Here is a 19,066-nt window from a genome sequence, read left to right as displayed (position 1 = left end):
GCCAACTCCTGTTACTTCAGAAAAGCAAAAAAATAAGGAAACTACTAGCCTAAAAGGCCCTGAAGTCACAAATAAGGAGATGGTTACAATTTCTCAAACAGCCTCCATGCTGAGCCTAAGAATTTCAAAGTCTCCAAAGGCATGCACACCCCTGTTGGAGACACTGGGGCATGGCCACTAGGTAACTCGAGGGGATGGAAGACCACGAGTGTCGATGAAGCCCCCTCGCACTAGGCCCAAGTGTCCTTGCCCCCCCGCCGTCCCGCCTGGAGGCACTCGCAGCAGCTCTGCGTACTAGGCCCAAGTGTCCTTGGCCCCCCCGCCTGGAGGCACTCACAGCAGTTATGCTGAGGATCTGCAACAATATGCTGCAGAGTCAGACTGCCTGAAACTAAGCAAGGCCAAAAAGGGCAGATATGGAAGAAAAATGCTGAATAAAGCAGCTTTATGTATAGTTTAACAAATGATACAAAAAACAAGGGAACTAGCTGGTAACTGGATTGGCTGGCTATATGGATACTTAGGGCAGCTTGCTATTGAGTAAGTCTGCTGAAGAAAGGATGTATAAAAGCCTGTGTAACTTCCTGCTCTGTGTGCAGGATTTGAGATTCTATTCTCCCTGTACCTTTTTGAAGCTTCAAATAAACTTTTCTGCTTCTCCACCCCGTTGTGATTATTGGGTGAAGCATACCGGGTAGCGAACCAACCCCTGCTGTTGTTTTGCCTCTCGGGACTGGGTGCCGGCAACACCCCTAAAGCAGAAAGGCCCCTGGAAGCCCTGAGGACCCTCATTACAGTATCAAATCTTCCTTTGTATCTTCCCTCACAATATACACACACTCTCTCTCTCTCTCTGGTCCAGTGCTGAGTGTAGCCCATCAGAACCCAAGGATCAGGAGCCATTAGGTTTAATTATTATATTTCAAGATGTTTCTCAAATTCTACATTTGAGATCAAAAATTGACCTTGCTTAATGGAGAATGTGCAGTTCTTGCTTTTTGTACCTGAGTCTTATTTCCTGCCAAGATGAGGTAAATTGTTTTTTTGATTATGGTGATGCAAAAACCCTTTCTTGCATCTCAAATTAAAAATAAGGAAGCTAACAGTTTTCAGTCTGGCTAACAGCTCTGATATTGATCCAACAGATTCCTTAATAGATATTTTGAGGTAGCTGACTGTAATTTAATATCTATCTAATTATTATTCTCAAGCCAGTCTGAGAAACCATATTTACTGCATGAGATTAATACAAAAAAAAGGGGGGGGGGTATTTCTTTCCTTTCCATAAGGTGTTTTGAAGGATTGTCTTTCTAGACAAACCATTGTTATTGGGGAGTGGGGGCACGGATTTTATTGTTCTTTAACATTTTAGGCCAGAGTCTCATCTGCTGTAAAAGGTGTATCTTCCAGCTGAGGATCTTTACCATTTGTTATGAATTACTGGTAGACTTCATAATGAAATCTTAAAGTGTGTGGGGGGAAGGGGGAAGAATCTAAGAAACAAAGAAGGAAAAACTGATCCAATGTCATCTTGGCACAAGGTTAGCAATAAACAGGAGTGATGCTGTTCAATATATTTATCAGTGATCTGTAAAATGGGTTGAGGAGTGGAGAGGACTCAACATCAGTTAGGTCAGTTCACACTAGAGACAATGAGAGGGATCTCACCTAAGGAGGTAAATGGGAAGAACAATGGCAGTTGCAATTCAATACTGACAAGCATAAGCTAGTGAACATTAGAATAACCTGAACTACTCCTACAAATGATACATTAACTTAGAACCTGATGATCACTAGGGAAAAAAACCCAATGAGACCTGTACATCATTTCAGTTAGCACAATTTAAATCTCTGCTCTGTGTTCAGGGGCAGTCACAAAGGCCAAGTTCTCGCCACAACCTTTCCACCTAAATCAGGTTGAAATTTTTTGGTTGATGAAACCTGGCTTTTTTGACTCAATGAAATATATTCAATATATGAATATTGCAAAATATTTGTTTTTTTAAGAGAGAACATTTCTGACGTTTTTTCCTCCTCTGTCTCACTTCCCCCTGCCCGCCCCCTTTCTCTTCTATTTTGTCACTGGAAATAGGAAGGAAGGAGAAAATGCAATAAAAAACTTCCCGTAAAACTGAAAAAAGGTACTTGGAGTGGGTGGGTGTTAAAAAAAACAACAACCAAAAACCCAAAAAACTGCTGTGGAAAATTTCAAAAACAAAATAAAACATTTGGGTTTTTTAAAATGTTCACACCTAATACTTACCCTTTTTCAACGAGTTGCATTCCTGACCATGGTGATGAAAGCTTATGCCTCCAGATCCTATGGTAACTATTTAAATCTAATTAAAAGAAACACACCGGATGACCACTTTGCAAAAAGAGCCACTATTTAATCTTCTGTGTAAACTTCCTTCCCAGCTGTCATGTCCCTTAGAATCATAGAATCATAGAATATCAGGGTTGGAAGGGACCTCAGGAGGTCATCTAGTCCAACCCTCTGCTCAAAGCAGGACCAATCCCCAATCAAATCATCCCAGCCAAGGCTTTGTCAAGCCTGACCTTAAAAACTTCCAAGGAAGGAGATTCTACCACCTCCCTAGGTAACGCATTCCAGTGTTTCACCACCCTACTAGTGAAAAAGTTTTTCCTAATATCCAACCTAAACCTCCCCCACTGCAACTTGAGACCATTACTCCTCGTTCTGTCATCTGCTACCACTGAGAACAGTCTAGATCCATCCTCTCTGGAACCACCTCTCAGGTAGTTGAAAGCAGCTATCAAATCCCCCCTCATTCTTCTCTTCCGCAGACTAAACAATCCCAGTTCCCTCAGCCTCTCCTCATAAGTCATGTGTTCCAGACCCCTAATCATTTTTGTTGCCCTTTGCTGGACTCTCTCCAATTTATCCACATCCTTTTTGTAGTGTGGGGCCCAAAACTGGACACAGTACTCCAGATGAGGCCTCACCAATGTCGAATAGAGGGGAACGATCACGTCCCTCGATCTGCTCGCTATGCCCCTACTTATACATCCCAAAATGCCATTGGCCTTCTTGGCAACAAGGGCACACTGCTGACTCATATCCAGCTTCTCGTCCACTGTCACCCCTAGGTCCTTTTCCGCAGAACTGCTGCCTAGCCATTCAGTCCCTAGTCTGTAGCTGTGCATTGGGTTCTTCCGTCCTAAGTGCAGGACCCTGCACTTATCCTTATTGAACCTCATCAGGTTTCTTTTGGCCCAATCCTCCAATTTGTCTAGGTCCCTCTGTATCCTATCCCTGCCCTCCAGCGTATCTACCACTCCTCCCAGTTTAGTATCATCCGCAAATTTGCTGAGAGTGCAATCCACACCATCCTCCAGATTGTTTATGAAGATATTGAACAAAACCGGCCCCAGGACCGACCCCTGGGGCACTCCACTTGACACCGGCTGCCAACTAGACATGGAGCCATTGATCACTACCCGTTGAGCCCGACAATCTAGCCAACTTTCTACCCACCTTATAGTGCATTCATCCAGCCCATACTTCTTTAACTTGCTGACAAGAATACTGTGGGAGACTGTGTCAAAAGCTTTGCTAAAGTCAAGAAACAATACATCCACTGCTTTCCCCTCATCCACAGAATCAGTAATCTCATCATAGAAGGCGATTAGATTAGTCAGGCATGACCTTCCCTTGGTGAATCCATGCTGACTGTTCCTGATCACTTTCCTCTCCTGTAAGTGCTTCAGGATTGATTCCTTGAGGACCTGCTCCATGATTTTTCCGGGGACTGAGGTGAGGCTGACTGGCCTGTAGTTCCCAGGATCCTCCTTCTTCCCTTTTTTAAAGATTGGCACTGCATTAGCCTTTTTCCAGTCATCCGGGACTTCCCCTGTTCGCCACGAGTTTTCAAAGATAATGGCCAATGGCTCTGCAATCACATCCGCCAACTCCTTTAGCACTTCTCGTTGTGTCCCATGTAACCTAGATTGTAAGTGATTTAGGGTAGGGACAGTCTTTATCCTTATCATAAAGTGCCATACTGCAAACCATCAGTTTGCTCTGTGGGTTGTATCTCTTTCCCTATCTTGTCTACTTAGATTGTAAGTGTGACAGCCGCCATCTTGGCTGCCACACTGGGGACTGAACCTGGGACCTCCAGAGCTAAAAGCATGAGCTGCTACAGCTTGAGCTAACAAGTCACTTTTTCTTAACTTGGGCTGTAACAGACTCACATCCTCTGTGGCTCAGACACAAGCGGGAGAACTTGTAACACACACAAAAGCAGGTTATATAAACTATGAATCCGGGCACTATCCCTGACTCCATATTTGTATGGTACTTAGCAGAATTTGCAAATATTAAATGTAGCTCTTGAGGCTGGGATACGGATCCTGATCTTTCTGAATGGCTGAGCATCTTGCAGTTCTCATCAACTGCAACTGGAGCTCCAAGTTATCACTGCAAACTGTTAGGATATAAATATTCAGGCCTGTCTGTAAAGGCCTAGACTCTAAGAATTTAGGTGTATTCTTATCACTTAGCTAGTTATAGAGGTATAAAAGAAAGAATCAAAATCACTGTCTGCCGGTGTAAGGGCCTTCTCTTACTGTGACAGTCTGAGGCCCTGTTCTTAGGCTAAGGCCTTTGGCTAAGCAGCAGAGGCAGCCATAAGCTGGGAAGCGAACGGTCACCTCCTCACATTCTAACCTAGTCACATTGAAAGAAGGTGCTATTGGGCTATTAGGAATATACTCCTGTCCTGATAGTGCCTATCGCCTCCAGAGAAAGGGAAGTGCCTAGAAGATGTAAAAGGAAACTTAGTTTGATAGCATCCTGTCTGGCAAGAACTCACCTATCAATAGCTAGGACGTGAAATCTTCATTTCTGTGTTGTTCTATCATTGTAGTCCCCATTTCCCTGTTGTTTGTCTGTATAATCTCTGTCTGGTTCTGTGATTGTTTCTGTCTGCTGCATAATTAATTTTGCTGGGTGTAAAATAATTAAGGTGGTGGGATATAATTGGTTAAATAATCGTGTTACAATATGTTAGGATTGGTTAGTTAAATTTCAGTAAAATGATTGGTTAAGGTATAGCTAAGCAGAACTCAAGTTTTACTATATAGTCTGCAGTCAATCAGGGAGTGTGTTGGGGGGGCGGAAATGGGAACAGGGAATGGGGGGTGGGGAAATTGGAATCACGTTTGCCTAAGGGCAGGAATGGGAACAGGGATACAGGTGTAAGGCTCTGTGGTGTCAGAGCTGGGAAGGGGGACACTAAGGAAGGAAACTGGAATCATGCTTGCTGGAAGTTCACCCCAATAACCATCGAATTGTTTGCACCTTTGGGCTTCGGGTATTGCTCTCTGTTCATGCGAGAAGGACCAGGGAAGTAACTGGGTGAAGGAATAAGCTCCCTAACACAAACCAGGTCTTTAGTTGTGGTTTGAGCAGCACAGAGCACAATATAAGAACGTGCCAGCGCTCTTGTCCAGAAAGTCCTCTTTCCATAGTAGCCACAGGATATCAGCCTATTGCCTTCCACATGCAGTCACTCAATTCCCTCCCACCTCCAAAACAAGAGGCCTGATTATCCTCACACTGGTGTCAATCAGAAGCACTGACATGAGTGCAACATGGGTGTAAGGGAAAAGAGAATCAGGCTCCAAGGAACCACCGCTGCCGGGGACTTCCTTTGCCCAGGCTTATCTAATACAGAAGCTCCTCCGAACAAAGAGCCAAGTGCAGAATTTCCCAGCACCAATATATCAGTGACCCGTGAAAACTGACACTTGGCCAAAGTGGCACTTGCAGAGATGAGAGTGAGATGATATTGGGGGGCCGGGGGAGGAGGAGAGGAGACGGCACTTTCATCAAGCTGCCTGGCAACTGGGTGGGAAATACAACCCCTTCCCTCTAACCAGCCTACCGCATAACGAGTGTGCTAGAACAAGGCTGTGCATTGACTGAATATGGAAGGCAAGGTGTCCGCAAACCGAGTAAGCTTGTGCATATTGAACTAAATTCACTAATTCACAGCAGGGCTGGTTCGGGCTCACTCCATGCTATTATCTAGGCATGTAAAACTGGTACTTCATGCTTATGTAGACAGACAGACACAAACACACACGATTAAACTGTTCTTAGACTGCAAGCTCTTCGGTGCAGGGACCATCTTGTTCTGTGTTTGTACAGCACCAAACACCATGGGGTCCTGGTCCATGATGGGGGCTCCTAGGAGCTACTACAAGACAAATAACCCTAAAGGGTGGAGTTTCAGCTTGAGTGTTTAATTGCTGAAGCATACATAAGACATATGAAAGGAATATTGGACAAGAGCAGACGGCAGGTGGGGTGGGTTCTGTTCCCAAGCTCTGCTACAGACTGTATGACCTTAATTTCCCTGGGTCTCAGTTTCCTCATCTGAGAAATCCCATACAGCAATTTATTAATGGTAGGTTTCAGAGTGCTTGTGACGTGCTCAAATACCACAGTAATAGGCACCATAGAAAAGTCTATAGAAAGACTGTTCTTGGTCTGGGCATGCAACTGCTGTTAGAATTAACAGGACTTCAACCACTACCTGCGCTCAGTCTATAGCCCGGTGCACGCAGCTTTACTATTTGCCATCTGCCACTGATGCAATACGTGGGCAGAGCCGTGAAAAGCAGACTTCACTCTCAAACATTGTGTTAGCAGCTGGTGTAGGCTACACCTGTATTCATCAAGCAGTCACTAGGGAGAAGGTGGAATTTTATGTGAATCAGATGTGAGAACTGAAAGACTTTTTGCCTAATGTATGCCTCTGCCTGCAGAAAATTGCACCCTGTAGTACATTTACTAGCGTGCAGTCTAATTTTAAGATGAAATATTGTGTGAACCATAGTTTGTGAACAATAATTGCACTAGGGGTCCTTTCCCCACAGTGGACTGGGATAAGGTTTATGCATCTTTCATTCCAAAGGAATCTTCTGCATTGCAAACAAAGCAACCGTGTCTGGTGAACACTTGCAGTCAGATAATTCTTGTAATAAGACTTTTCAGGAACAGCATGCCAATAGGTAGAAAAGCAAAAGGCTGTTGGCATTCTTAAAAAGCATTAAAGCCTCAGCATGAGCTATGGCTGAAATCTTTACATTTCCAGCCAAAGAGGAATTCTGGAGTGGAACAGAAAATAATCCACCCCAATCAAGAGGATGAATGAGGAGGAAAAGCCAGCATCACCAAGCAGCTGTGGGCACCTAGACATTATTAATGAGGTGCTTCCAGACAAGTGCAGCAAGAGAGAGTTCCATTGTTTCTCAGACCGTCTACCAGAGAAGAGAAACCACAGATAACAGGTACATACTGCAGCATTGAGCTAGCCAAATATTCTATGAAGGATACAAAACTGGAACCCTGCATCATCTGTCCATTACAATAGCAGCAGCAAATGCTTCAAACACTAATGGATTAAATCTAGGGGCCAACCACCTCTCCCCTGGGGGGTGGCTGGGAAGTCAGCTGGCACCTGTCCAGCCATTGCTATGGTTTATTAATATTCCAGTGGAACAGGCTCCAAGAGTGAGGCCTAAGTAATTCTAGGCATCATAAGGTCCTGGTTCTTTCCAGGCCCACTGAAATGTGACACGGGTAGGGCTTGTTGTTTCAATTTCATAGCCAGTTTAATAGCTTGATTTTCTGAAGAGGCTCTTTCAGGAATCTATTAAGGAGATATTTGATGAGAATTTAGCTTAGCAATTAAGACAAAATATAGGGTTGATGCTCTCTCCCCTAACCGCTATCAAAGCACCCTTGTGAGGTAGGAGTTTTTAGACCCTCTGACAAACAACACTATACGAGTGCAGGCTGTTATTTCTGGTCTGTTCCCATGCAACAGGTTTGCATCAAGAGAACATTTCTTGCTTAGTTTAATTATAGAGACGCTATCCATAAAAGCGGCCCTTGCCTGGCTGGTCTCCCTCACTCATCCTTTACAGAGCTTTTATCAAGATTAGGGCTGATCACCACCCCAATTAATGGAGAGAGAAATGCTGAAACAAGAAGCCTATCTAAATGGGGTCTGATGCACTTCGATTTCTTTGCGAGTCAGGACACAAACACTAGTATGTACAAGTGTATTTTGTCCCACGCTGTTCTTAGGCTCAGCAGGATGCTGCCTAAATCAGTACAACCTGGGTATTACAGTACAGCAGAGATCAGTATGGGAGTATGAAGAAAGGAAGGATAATGACTGCATTCAGTGTCTGATTACCAGAATACAGTGGGAAAGAATGACTAGCTTCCATTTCGCCAGGTGATCATGGAATAAATCTTTTCCAGGAGTTTTTTCTTTTTTTTTTTTTTGAGGAACACTGATGCATAGTGGTCTAGTGGATACCTGGGTTTTATTCCAGGCTCTGTCACTGACCTGCTGTGTGACCTCAGGCAAGTTGCTTCATCTCTTTAGGACCATTTCTCCTCTTACCCTGTCTGTCTGTCTTGTTTATTTAGATTGTTAGCTCCTCAGGGTGAGGACCCATGTGTGTACACAGCAACTAGGTGCTACTGCAACAAATAGTAAGTAAAAGGGTAGGGGAAAAAAAGAAAACTGAAGAGACTCCAGAGTTAAATAAATTCTTTACTTTCAAATATCATAGTGCCAGGCTTCTAATTCAAGTTAACAGTAGAATATATAGAGGGTGCTTAAGACACAGTCATTCACAAGCTCCTGAGGACTACTAGCCAGGACTGCACACCCAGAAGATTTTTTTTCCCCTTACTGGGCTTAACCCTATTTTCATGTTACCACCACTACTACCGTAACAAACTCCACTCTATGAGGCCATCAGAGCTGTGTTTTCCAATAGGTACAGACTCAGAGGCTTGCAATTTAAACCTGTCCGGCATCTCACCACATTTTTGAGCAAGGAAAACCGATTTTTAACACCCACCAAGAAGCACAGAATGTTAACGTTCCCCTTAAATACCTAGATCACACTTAATGCATATTTGAGACATGGCCATGAAATCTTTGGATAAGATCTGAATCCATATAAAGGTAAACTAGAGTCTCTCCAACAAGATAGCCTACAACTTACTGAAATAATTTAACATCTCTACGAGAAGCACACAGGGCTATAGCAAGTCTAAGGGCTGTACACTTCATCTGAAGCATAGCTGTTATTGCTAACACTTCCATAGACCCATTCCTTCCCCCTCCACTATCCATTGATGCGGTAATTCACATGGATTTCCGGTTTGATGTCGCACACAAACATCAGCAGGTTATTCAGGACTTCCTCCCTGTTCTTCTGGAAGTTGCCCTGGATTGCGCTCATCTTCACCTGGGTCTCCTTCTCTACTTCTGTGGTGCAGCTGCCATGAGATCCAAGAGCCTAAGAAAGAAAGAGAGAAGCCCACTTAGAGATACTTGGCAACCAAACAAAATGTTGTGCTCAGGTGTATATACAGAATGGCAGAACAGTTACATCCTTTGGTGCACGGAGTCGTGGTTAATGGACTGTACTGGGAACCGGGAGAGATCTGGGTTCCATTCCCAGCTCTACCAATAACCCAACATGTGAGCTTGGGCAAGTCCCTTCACTTCTCTGTGCCTCTATTTTCACCTCCCATCCTCAGACTGTTTTACATATTTAGATTAAGCTTTTGGGGGCAAGGTCGGTCTCTCTCTCTAGGTATTTGAGCAATGAGGCCCTGATTCCAGTTTAGGGCTCTCTAGGCACTACTGCAATAAGAAAATAATTTCAAATAAAAAACAAAGCCCTTTACAAACAATGTAATTTAAGACGTAAAGCACTTCTGCAATACAAATTCATCCCTTCTATTCTTTGATGTTCTTCAAAAATCCCCAACTCTGTGAGATTAAGCACCCCTGTGTTTACACCCTACACACAATTGTAGTCACCTCACTACAAGACAGGAGTGGTGGGGTATCACTTGAAAACTAACAACTCCCTGATCATTAGTATTCTTGGGTGATGTACGTAAGCAATGGGTATTAAGAGTTATGGACATATGCTGGAATGATTACTAAAGTGTGTTTAAAATAGGCATGCTGGGGGTGGGGGGGTAAACAGGTCTGCACTAAACAAATGAAGCGGAGTTTTCCCCACCTGGGAGTTCTTTGCAAAGCACTTTGAAAGACAATGAGAACGTATTTACATATCATGTAAACAGACCCTTAAGCTAAAAAGGGGGGGAAGCAAACCTCACACTAAGGAGGAGTGGGACAGAAGACAGGATCCAACTACACCCAGCAGGAGAGAAACCTTGGTCTGGTTTTACTTTTCAAAAAAGCCATTGCAAAGGTTTACTTGTCTATAAAGACAGGGGGGCTGAACCTCAAGTGACGAACAATTGAATCAACTTTACTGTATTATAAATTGTGTAGAGTGAGTGCTTTTATGAAAGCCTATGACACCCTGGCGATTAATATCATTGCGAACTGTATGTACCAACACTACATATGGAATTATGGCTGCTCATTGATATTAGGCTTTCCAGTCTGTGACCAAAAGGGAGAAAAAGATTCCCCCAGAACATGAGGGATGGCAGCAACCTACAGCGAAATTAAGCAAGGTGCGACCAGAAACAATAGAAGCTCCATTTACATAGAGGACCAGCAGGGGGATGGGAAGCCCTCAGGAAGGGAAAAATCAGCATGAGGTCATCCTGCCTCTTGAAACAGTCACTGAACTTTGGACGACATAAGCAAGGAGAGATGCCATCTTCGGCATCCAGCACTGGCCAAGCACAAGGAAACACAGCTCTTGCAAGCTAAGAAAGATGGGTCCTTCAAGCAAAGGGGGGGGCTTGAAGTCTCAGGGAACTGAATATAGGCGTGAGAAACTATTGTGAACAAAACCTGTGCCTTGCTAGATTAAGTTTTAGACGCATGTTTTCACTTTCATTTGCTTGTTATCCTTTCTAACTTTATTCCTTTTACAAAGTATAACGTAAAAACTAACAACAATAGGACATAGGCTAAGTTCCCTGTAAGCTTTGGGGGCCACACAGCAGCCTTCTTGGCACCAGCGCTCAGGGAATCCGCCCGGGGGACTTGCTGAGGCCGGAGGAGGGTCACCTCTCCCCCAGCCCCAACCTAGCCTGGCCCCCAAAGATCTGTGCTCTGCAATGTACAGCCCTCTCCTGGACCGTTCAGAGATAATAAGGTTCATTTGTTGCTCTAAAGAGAAAAAAGCAGTTTACAGCTTATCTGGGGTAAATACACCCTTTCCCTGCAAGGTTTAGGGTAAAAAAGAACAGCCTATGTCCTGTGTTCCCTGTGATTTTTTCCCATCCATGTGCCATGGAACCCCTCCCCGAACCCAATCCCAGCCCAAACCTGCCAGGGGAGGGGTGCCTATCCTGTGGCTTCAGCCCCAGAGCTGCCGCAGTGAGGAGAGGCACCTCTTTCCCCGCCCAGGTGCTGCTGCGGGACATCCTCTCTCCACACCATAGCCCTGGAGCACCCTTCTGCACCCCAAACCTCGCACCCCCAGCCAGAGCCCTCACACCCCTGCAGCCAACCCAGAGCCCCTCATCCCCGGCCAGAGCCCTCACACCCCTGCAACGCAACTCTCTGCCCCAGCCGAGCCCCCTCCCACACTCCAAACCCCTCGGCCCCACCCCCACCACATGAATTTGGTTACGTGCACCAATATGAAGGTGATGTGTCACACATCACCTCCATATTGGTGCACATAACCCAGTTCATTCTGCACATGGGTGGGAAAAAATCAGAGAGAACACAGGACATAGGCTGTTCTTTTTTACTCTAAACCTTGCAGGGAAAGGGTGTATTTACCCCAGATAAGCTGTAAACTGCTTTTTTCTCTTTAGAGGAAGAAATGAACCTTATTATCTCTGAACTGTCCAGGAGAGGGCTGTACACTGCAGAGCACAGATCTTTCTCCCAGCTGTGGGCTGGGCGTGTGTTGGGTTCACCCTGCAAGTAGTAGCCTAGGCTGGTGGAAGCCAGACTGGGGCTGTAGACAGGCTGCTGAACCAGGGCTGTCCAGCACAGACACTTCAGGTTGTGACCTACATGCTGGTGGTGAGTGTCCCAGGCTGGGTGATGGGAGTAGGTGAGGGTAATCCAGGCCCCAGCAGTATTTCAGACAAATAAACTTTAGCATTAAATACCGTCTGTGGCCCAAGTGCCTTCTATCAAGGTACCATTGTAACAAACAGTATTTGTGAGAATGAACTGGATTTAGTAAGGGAAGCAGGAAGACGAGCATTGTCTCTGCTTCTAGCATTAATACATACTGTGCATGTTGCCAGAGTAACTTATAGTGTTATACTCTACGAATGGGACTGCAGGAGCACGGGTCAGTGTATGATCTTGTTAATTAACTGCTTTACTGCTAGGGCAGAAATTCCAGCTTCCGAGATGCGACAAAATTTTTTTGATGCCCTGGCTCCTTTCCACTGATATAAACCAAGACATCTGGCTGCATGTTAAAGCACAGAGAAGCAATTAAGGGAAACTGCTCAAGGACAGAACACCCCACGTGGAACGTTCCACCAAGAGGAGCAGCAGCCAAACATGATTTCCCAGAGATCTAACCGCATCATCACATGCAGATCTCAGTGCAAGTAACACTGATGGAGCCCGGTGGCTGATTTGATGGCAACAAATTATCTAACTAACAGCTGCTTCCTTGGCTTTGAACTCCTTCTCCCTCTGTAGACGGTACTGCTCAATCTCTTCCTGGGCTTCTTCTTTCGCCTGCTTCAGCCTCCGGTTCTTTCCTGTTTCCAAAGAAAGAGCCTTATTAAGGAACAATTTACGCCCGACAGCCAGGCCAGATTTAACAGTGACAGCACTTTCCCCCAAGCTATTGGACTCTCACAGCAATTGCTGTAGCATTTGCAATTATAGCAAGCTATGAAGAGACTGCAGGAGGTCAACTCCAGAATGCAGTATACCCTCTCCAACCCCCCACAGCCTTCCAAATTCATACAGATAACTGGTATTTCCATATCTTCCAGGAAGCGCTTGAAGGGCACTTGTGTGCCATTGATCCATTGCCATGCTCTCCAACTGGTGAGCTCTGATAATGAACAAATAGCCACCAAACGTTGCTAGAAAACACTCCGCCGCTGGCTCAGCTTACAGAAGGAGTACAACTCATTGCAGAGCACTGTGAATCTGCATGGCAGAAAGCTCAAGTTATCCTAATTTTGCCGCAAGACAGATGTGCAGCTGCCGTAAGAGAGTTAGCTGCTATATGAACTTTTCCCCTTCAAGATTTCTGTAATTAAACTGAACTAAAGCCATCCAGTTCCCATACAACAGCGTAAGAAGCTGAAGCTACTAGCCAGAAGCAGTCCTTAAAACCGGTCTTGAAAAATGTTACACCTTGAAATCCTCAGGGCTGGGACCATGGATGAATTCCTAGCTCCACTTATATCAATGGCAAAACTCTCATTGACTTGGATGGGGCCAGGATCTCTATGTAAGCAGTCAACATCATATACAACGTCCCTTTCATTAACAACAGCCAAGGGAGTAAACCTACCAGCTAGAGGCAGATAAGAAACATGGAGGAGCCACCCAATTAAGGCCAGTATTTGGCCAATAAAACTGGTCCAGCCCCCCAGTTGATGGGATTCCTAATAGAGCAGTATCTGGGGGCCTTGCTTGGTGGCACCATCTTTCATGTTAATTTTTAGATAGTAGAACAGTTTTCTGATGAATCTGAAGCCTTTCAATGCCTCTCCAGCTGCTGGAATGGAGAGGTGTCACCCACCCCTCTTTCCCATACATCCCCGCAGGAGACAGAGCCTTCTCAGGAGCTTGTGCAACGAACTCCCACAGGAACTAAGGACCACCACAAACCTCGCCACCTTCCACTTTAAGTGCAAAGTGCATTTCGTTGATCTTGCCCTCTCTAACAAAAACATAGCCACATATGCGAATATAGATTAATATTTAAAAAAACAGAACACACTGCACTGCGCACACTTTTCTCTCAAGTGACAGATCCTAAGCCTGATCTACACTAGGACATTAGGTTGGTGTAACTAGATCTCTTTGGGGGCACGAAAAATCCACACTCCTGAACGACACAGTTATTACACCCGCCCAACACACACCCCATGTGCACATCACTAGGACAATGGAAGGTGGATTGACTTGGTCTGTAGCAGCTGTGTGAAATAGTGATCAGTTTCACCACTGCCCAAAGGGTCCTGAAAAAAAAGCAACAAAACTGACCACTCTTTTGATTCATCCTTCTATTGCTTGAGAAAGCTACCAGCAATGATACTGGAGCCACCTGTCCGCAGACTCAGCAAAGCTGCACTGTGCTAGTTTACAGCCTGTTCATCTTTGGAAGATTTTTTTCAAACATGGAAATCATATATATATAGCGCCATGGAAGTTTTCCTATTTGCCACTGAAAAGTTGATTTTTTTTCCCCATGCCATGAATAACCTAGCTAGTTTACTCTATTATTCCTGGGGTCATATTGTTTGTTATTCACAAACATGCGGGAGGCCAGTTTGCCTGTGAAAACGTTCACAAACCTCTACAGTTATATGTATTATACCAAATGATGATTTGTCCAACAAATTGTACCAGAAAGCGTTATTCACCAACTGCTAGTCTCCTGCTTAAAGAGCTGAAGTTATCCAATCAGAAACAATACCATATGATTTGGGTGACAAATCACGTCATGAAGAGCAAAAAGCTTGCAAGCAACACATCAGCTGAAATCTGTTTCTAGAAGCTATTTGGCAAATATGTACAAACAGATACAGTTGCACAAATCAAGATAGGTTGCATGAGCTGAGAGGGACGTCAGATAGTTAGCAATTAATAACTTGACCAGCTCTACTCCTAAGTAAGACTAAGATTTAGTCACGGGTATTTTTAGTAAAAGTCATAGACAGGTCACGGAGAGTAAACAAAAATTCACAGCCCATGGTCTGCCCGTGACTTTTACTATATACCCTTGACTAAATCTTGGGTGCTCTGGGGTGGGGGTGCCGCTGGTGCTCTGGGGCAGACACCATCTGGGGGCATTGCCGGTGCTCTGGGAGAGGGGGCAGTGGCCGGAGACTGCCCCAGCAGCGGCCGGTGCGGCTGGCCCAGGAGCCACCTGTGTGGCCCTGGGGTCGGTCACAGCAGCCGCTGCAGAAGTCACAGAAAGTCACAGAATCCATGACAGAGTCACGGCCTTACTCCCAAGTAACTGGTGTGCAGGACATCGCATTCTTCTTTGGGCTTAGTAAACAGTCTTGTGAGACAGAGGAAGTCTAAGAGTTTCAGGCCCACCCTCCTGTTCCAGGGGGAAGTAAGAGGGGGAACCAGGGTTTTCCACCAATCCCCTCTTCAACCTGGGAGGGGACATCAGCACAAAACCCGAACACTGAGCCAGCTGCAATTAATTTAGAGCAGCGGAACCTAATGCAGGGCACTGGTAAGCAAGAGCCAGACCAGAACCAATGCGTCTCCCACGCACCCGGCCTTGCAGGAGTCCTTCGCACAAGGGAAGGTCCTGTCCTTACATTTTTTGTAAGCTTGGGTCTTGATTGGTACCCACTCAGTCCCTGCATGACAGATCCCCCGTGGCCCCACGTCCCCCCATTTCCCCCCCAACCCCCCCCACACACACACCCCCAACCCCCCGCGCACCCCACACACCGCGCACCCCCCAACCCCCCCGCGCACCCCCCTGCACACACACCCCCCACCATCCACCGCGCACCCCACACACCACGCACCCCCCAACCCCCCCGCGCACCCCACACACCGCGCACCCCCCCAACCCCACACACCGCGCACCCCACACACCGCGCACCCCCCCAACCCCACACACCGCGCACCCCACACACCGCGCACCCCCCCAACCCCACACACCGCGCACCCCACACACCGCGCACCCCCCCAACCCCACACACCGCGCACCCCACACACCGCGCACCCCCCCAACCCCACACACCGCGCACCCCACACACCGCGCACCCCCCCAACCCCACACACCGCGCACCCCACACACCGCGCACCCCCCCAACCCCACACACCGCGCACCCCACACACCGCGCACCCCCCCAACCCCACACACCGCGCACCCCACACACCGCGCACCCCCCCCAACCCCACACACCCACTCCGCACACCCAGCCCGCAACCCCGCCCGCCCACACACCCACCCACCCACCCCCGGCCCCTTGGCCCTGCCCGGAGAGCCACGCAGCGGCCTGGGCGCGGGCCAGGGGCAGCCAGACGAGAGCCCGCCCGGGCCGCCCCTTGGGCGACTCACAGCGGCCCCCAGACCGGACACGGGGGCAAAGGGGCCCCGGCTCCAGGCCCAGCGCCCGCTCCCCGGGGGAGCCCCGGCCTCTCCGCCGCCCCGCCCCCCCCCGCAGGGGAGGCCCCCGGGCCTGGCCCCCCCGCCCGGGCACTCACGCTTGCGGGCTTCGGCCACCTTCTCGGCCGCGCGCTTCTCGGCCTGCAGCAGCTGCTGGATGCCCTGCGACTGGCTGGCCATGGCGGCACCCGGCTCTGCGCTGCTCCGCCGGCCCGGCCGGGTCACGTGGGCCGCCGCTCACGTGATCCCGTCAGCTGACAGCGAGCGAGCGAGCGAGCGGGGGGCGGGGCGCGCGAGCCTCCCCTCTCCCCCTCCCCCCCCTTCACTGCAGGCTCCGCCCCCCACTGGCGCCCAATGGCTGCGGCGCCCCAACCCCCCTCCCCTCCCCCGCTCTGCAGAGCGCTGACCACCCCGCCCCCGCCCGTGGGCCTTGGCCTCTGCCCCGCCCCCCCCATCACTGTGGGGGGACCTCCCTTCTGCCCCCCCAGTCCCACAATGGCCGGGGTCCTTCCACCCCTTTCTGCCCTCCTGCTTTGCCCCCTCCCCCGGCTGCGGGTGGATCTGGGGTGGGGGCAGAGCCGCAGCCCTGTCTGCTGAGCACCCAGGGGTGCAGGAGAACGTGGCAGGGTGGCTAGGGTGACCAGAGCGCAAGGGTGAAGAAGCGGGGCAGGGACGGGGGTGGGGTGGGGGGGATAATAGGCATCTATATAAAACAAAGCCCCAAATACCAGGTCCCCCTGACGGGCACTGCATCATTCCCGCACCCCACATCCAAATCTGGCCCCGCACAGCGCCATGAGACCCCATTGGTGTGAGCACCAATATGCCAGCGTGTGATCACACTGCGTGAAAAGTCCCACGCTGGGACGTAAGGAGACTCACGCTGCTTCCAAAGGCCTGTGCTCTGAACCCCGAAACGCAGAATGCGGAAAAGTGCCTGGGAATTTATGAACCTCCCGGAACATTTGGGTCTGCGATTTTCAAAGGGTCCTGAGAGAATTAGGTACCCAACTCCCATTGGAAAACACCTAATTTCCTTTGTGTCCCTTTGAAAATACCAGAATTGGCCTTCACGGTAGAGTTGCATAGTGTAAGTTACACCTACAATTATCGCCATAATAGAGGAATTAAAGATGTGGCAGTGATTCACAGTTCTGCAGGGAGGAATTAGTATCTGCTGGTACGTCTTTCCTGTCTCCAATGATGGAAAGGACATGGGGCAATGAGTCAGGCTGGATATTTAGAGAACCAAATAGGAATGATAAGCGTTTGGCCTGATGACCTTCTGCCAGTCCCAGAGGCTAAGTCAATGAGGTTAGTGGGCCTGTCAATCCAGCACCGAATTCACTTCAATGAAAAGGAGAGATAAGGAGAAAGGCTTTGATCCTACCACTGTATGTTGAACCAAACTTGGAGACTGCTGCAGATTCATGTGATCGACAAAACAGAAATGGCAGTAGAGATGCAAACATACATATGCGCGCTGTCCCACCAATGTACCTCTCGGCTCCCACTACACAGATCTTGGGGGACAAGAAGGGAATTCGGACTCCGTGCTCGGTGTCTGATGTAACTCCCATTGAAGGCAACTGGTCGCCTCTCATTAAAGTCAATGGGGTGGATCAGGCTGTCAGCCCTTTACCCATCTCTGTGCCCATTGCCAACCAGGGTTCCTGATTGCGATAATGAATTTTCAGAAGTAAACATTGGTCCGTTTAAAAGTGGGCTGTGGCCACCAAATCAGTTCATACATGGTCACAGAACAACTGCCAAATGCTAACAATTTTCAGCCATTGCATGCCTGATCCGGATTTAAAGCAGCTTCTTACCCTATTCCTGTTCCCTGGAGCCATCCACCCCTCTCCCACTCTAAATGGACTGACCCAAAGCCCAGTGAAATCCTGCCATTAACTTCAGTGGGCTGTGGATCTGGTCCAGGACCATCCCTTTCCTTCTACGCTGTCCTGTGACTCAGGGAAAGTGAAGATTTCCACCTGGATGTTCATCTGTTAGAAGCAGCAGGTTTTAAGGTACGTGTATGTTTTTAATTAGTGCCCATTAGAGATGAACCCACAATATAGACTTGCTGTAAAATGCTTTAAAACAATACAACAGCCACATGCTCGCATGTGGCAAACCATCTGAGGCTGACATTTCCTTCCTCCTGAGTCAATATGCATGGTGGGGGTTTTCCTTCCTGCAGGATATCTAGACTAACCCTGCCATTGACTGTCATCACAGATATTCTGGAGCAGGTGCACCAGGCCAGCTCATCTTTCCAAAGTCAGAGAATCTGAGCTGGGACAGGCTCAACAGGTCCCAACATTTCAAGGCCCAGTTTCCAACAGATTTCAAATTAATTGGCATTGCAAGCATTTCTGAATCTAGTTTTTATTCCCCACCATATTCTACATGAACCTGCCACTGTGTATTATGGAGAAACATGCTATCTCTGCATAGTTAATACTGAACCTCGCTTCCCATTATTAGTCCAGTGCTGGCTCTCAACCATCATTAATTTAAAAATATGAAACTTTGTTGAAGTTTGACATAGTCCTGAAGGGAAGAACATTTTTGTAAGCTTGGGGCTTGATTGGTACCCACTCAGTCCCTGCTTCTGCTCTGTTCTAGGGGGAAATTAGCTGCACCAACCCTTTCTTAACATGCATATACTTCCCCCTCTGTGACAGCTTAGCTGGACTGGCTAGTGCAACGGAGGGATGGAGCACGGGTTCTGCCCACTCCCAGCCTCTATCCA

The 19,066-nt window shown here is 47.7% G+C and overlaps 1 protein-coding gene across 1 annotated transcript; it reads right to left on the bottom strand.

Moving 5' to 3' along the window:
* Positions 1-8,585: 8,585 nt before the first annotated feature.
* ATP6V1G1 (ATPase H+ transporting V1 subunit G1) lies at positions 8,586-16,600 on the bottom strand. Its single transcript, XM_037879846.2, has 3 exons — positions 16,407-16,600; positions 12,642-12,742; positions 8,586-9,360 (listed from the first exon to the last, which is right to left on the bottom strand). Exons 1-3 carry the CDS (start codon positions 16,486-16,488, stop codon positions 9,187-9,189), a joined length of 357 nt encoding a protein of 118 aa, XP_037735774.1. The 5' UTR covers positions 16,489-16,600; the 3' UTR covers positions 8,586-9,186.
* Positions 16,601-19,066: the final 2,466 nt, after the last annotated feature.

Source organism: Chelonia mydas, chromosome 16 (genome assembly GCF_015237465.2).
Source record: "Chelonia mydas isolate rCheMyd1 chromosome 16, rCheMyd1.pri.v2, whole genome shotgun sequence".
NCBI lineage: Eukaryota > Metazoa > Chordata > Testudines > Cheloniidae > Chelonia > Chelonia mydas.
This window is presented reverse-complemented; position numbering and strand designations above follow the sequence as displayed.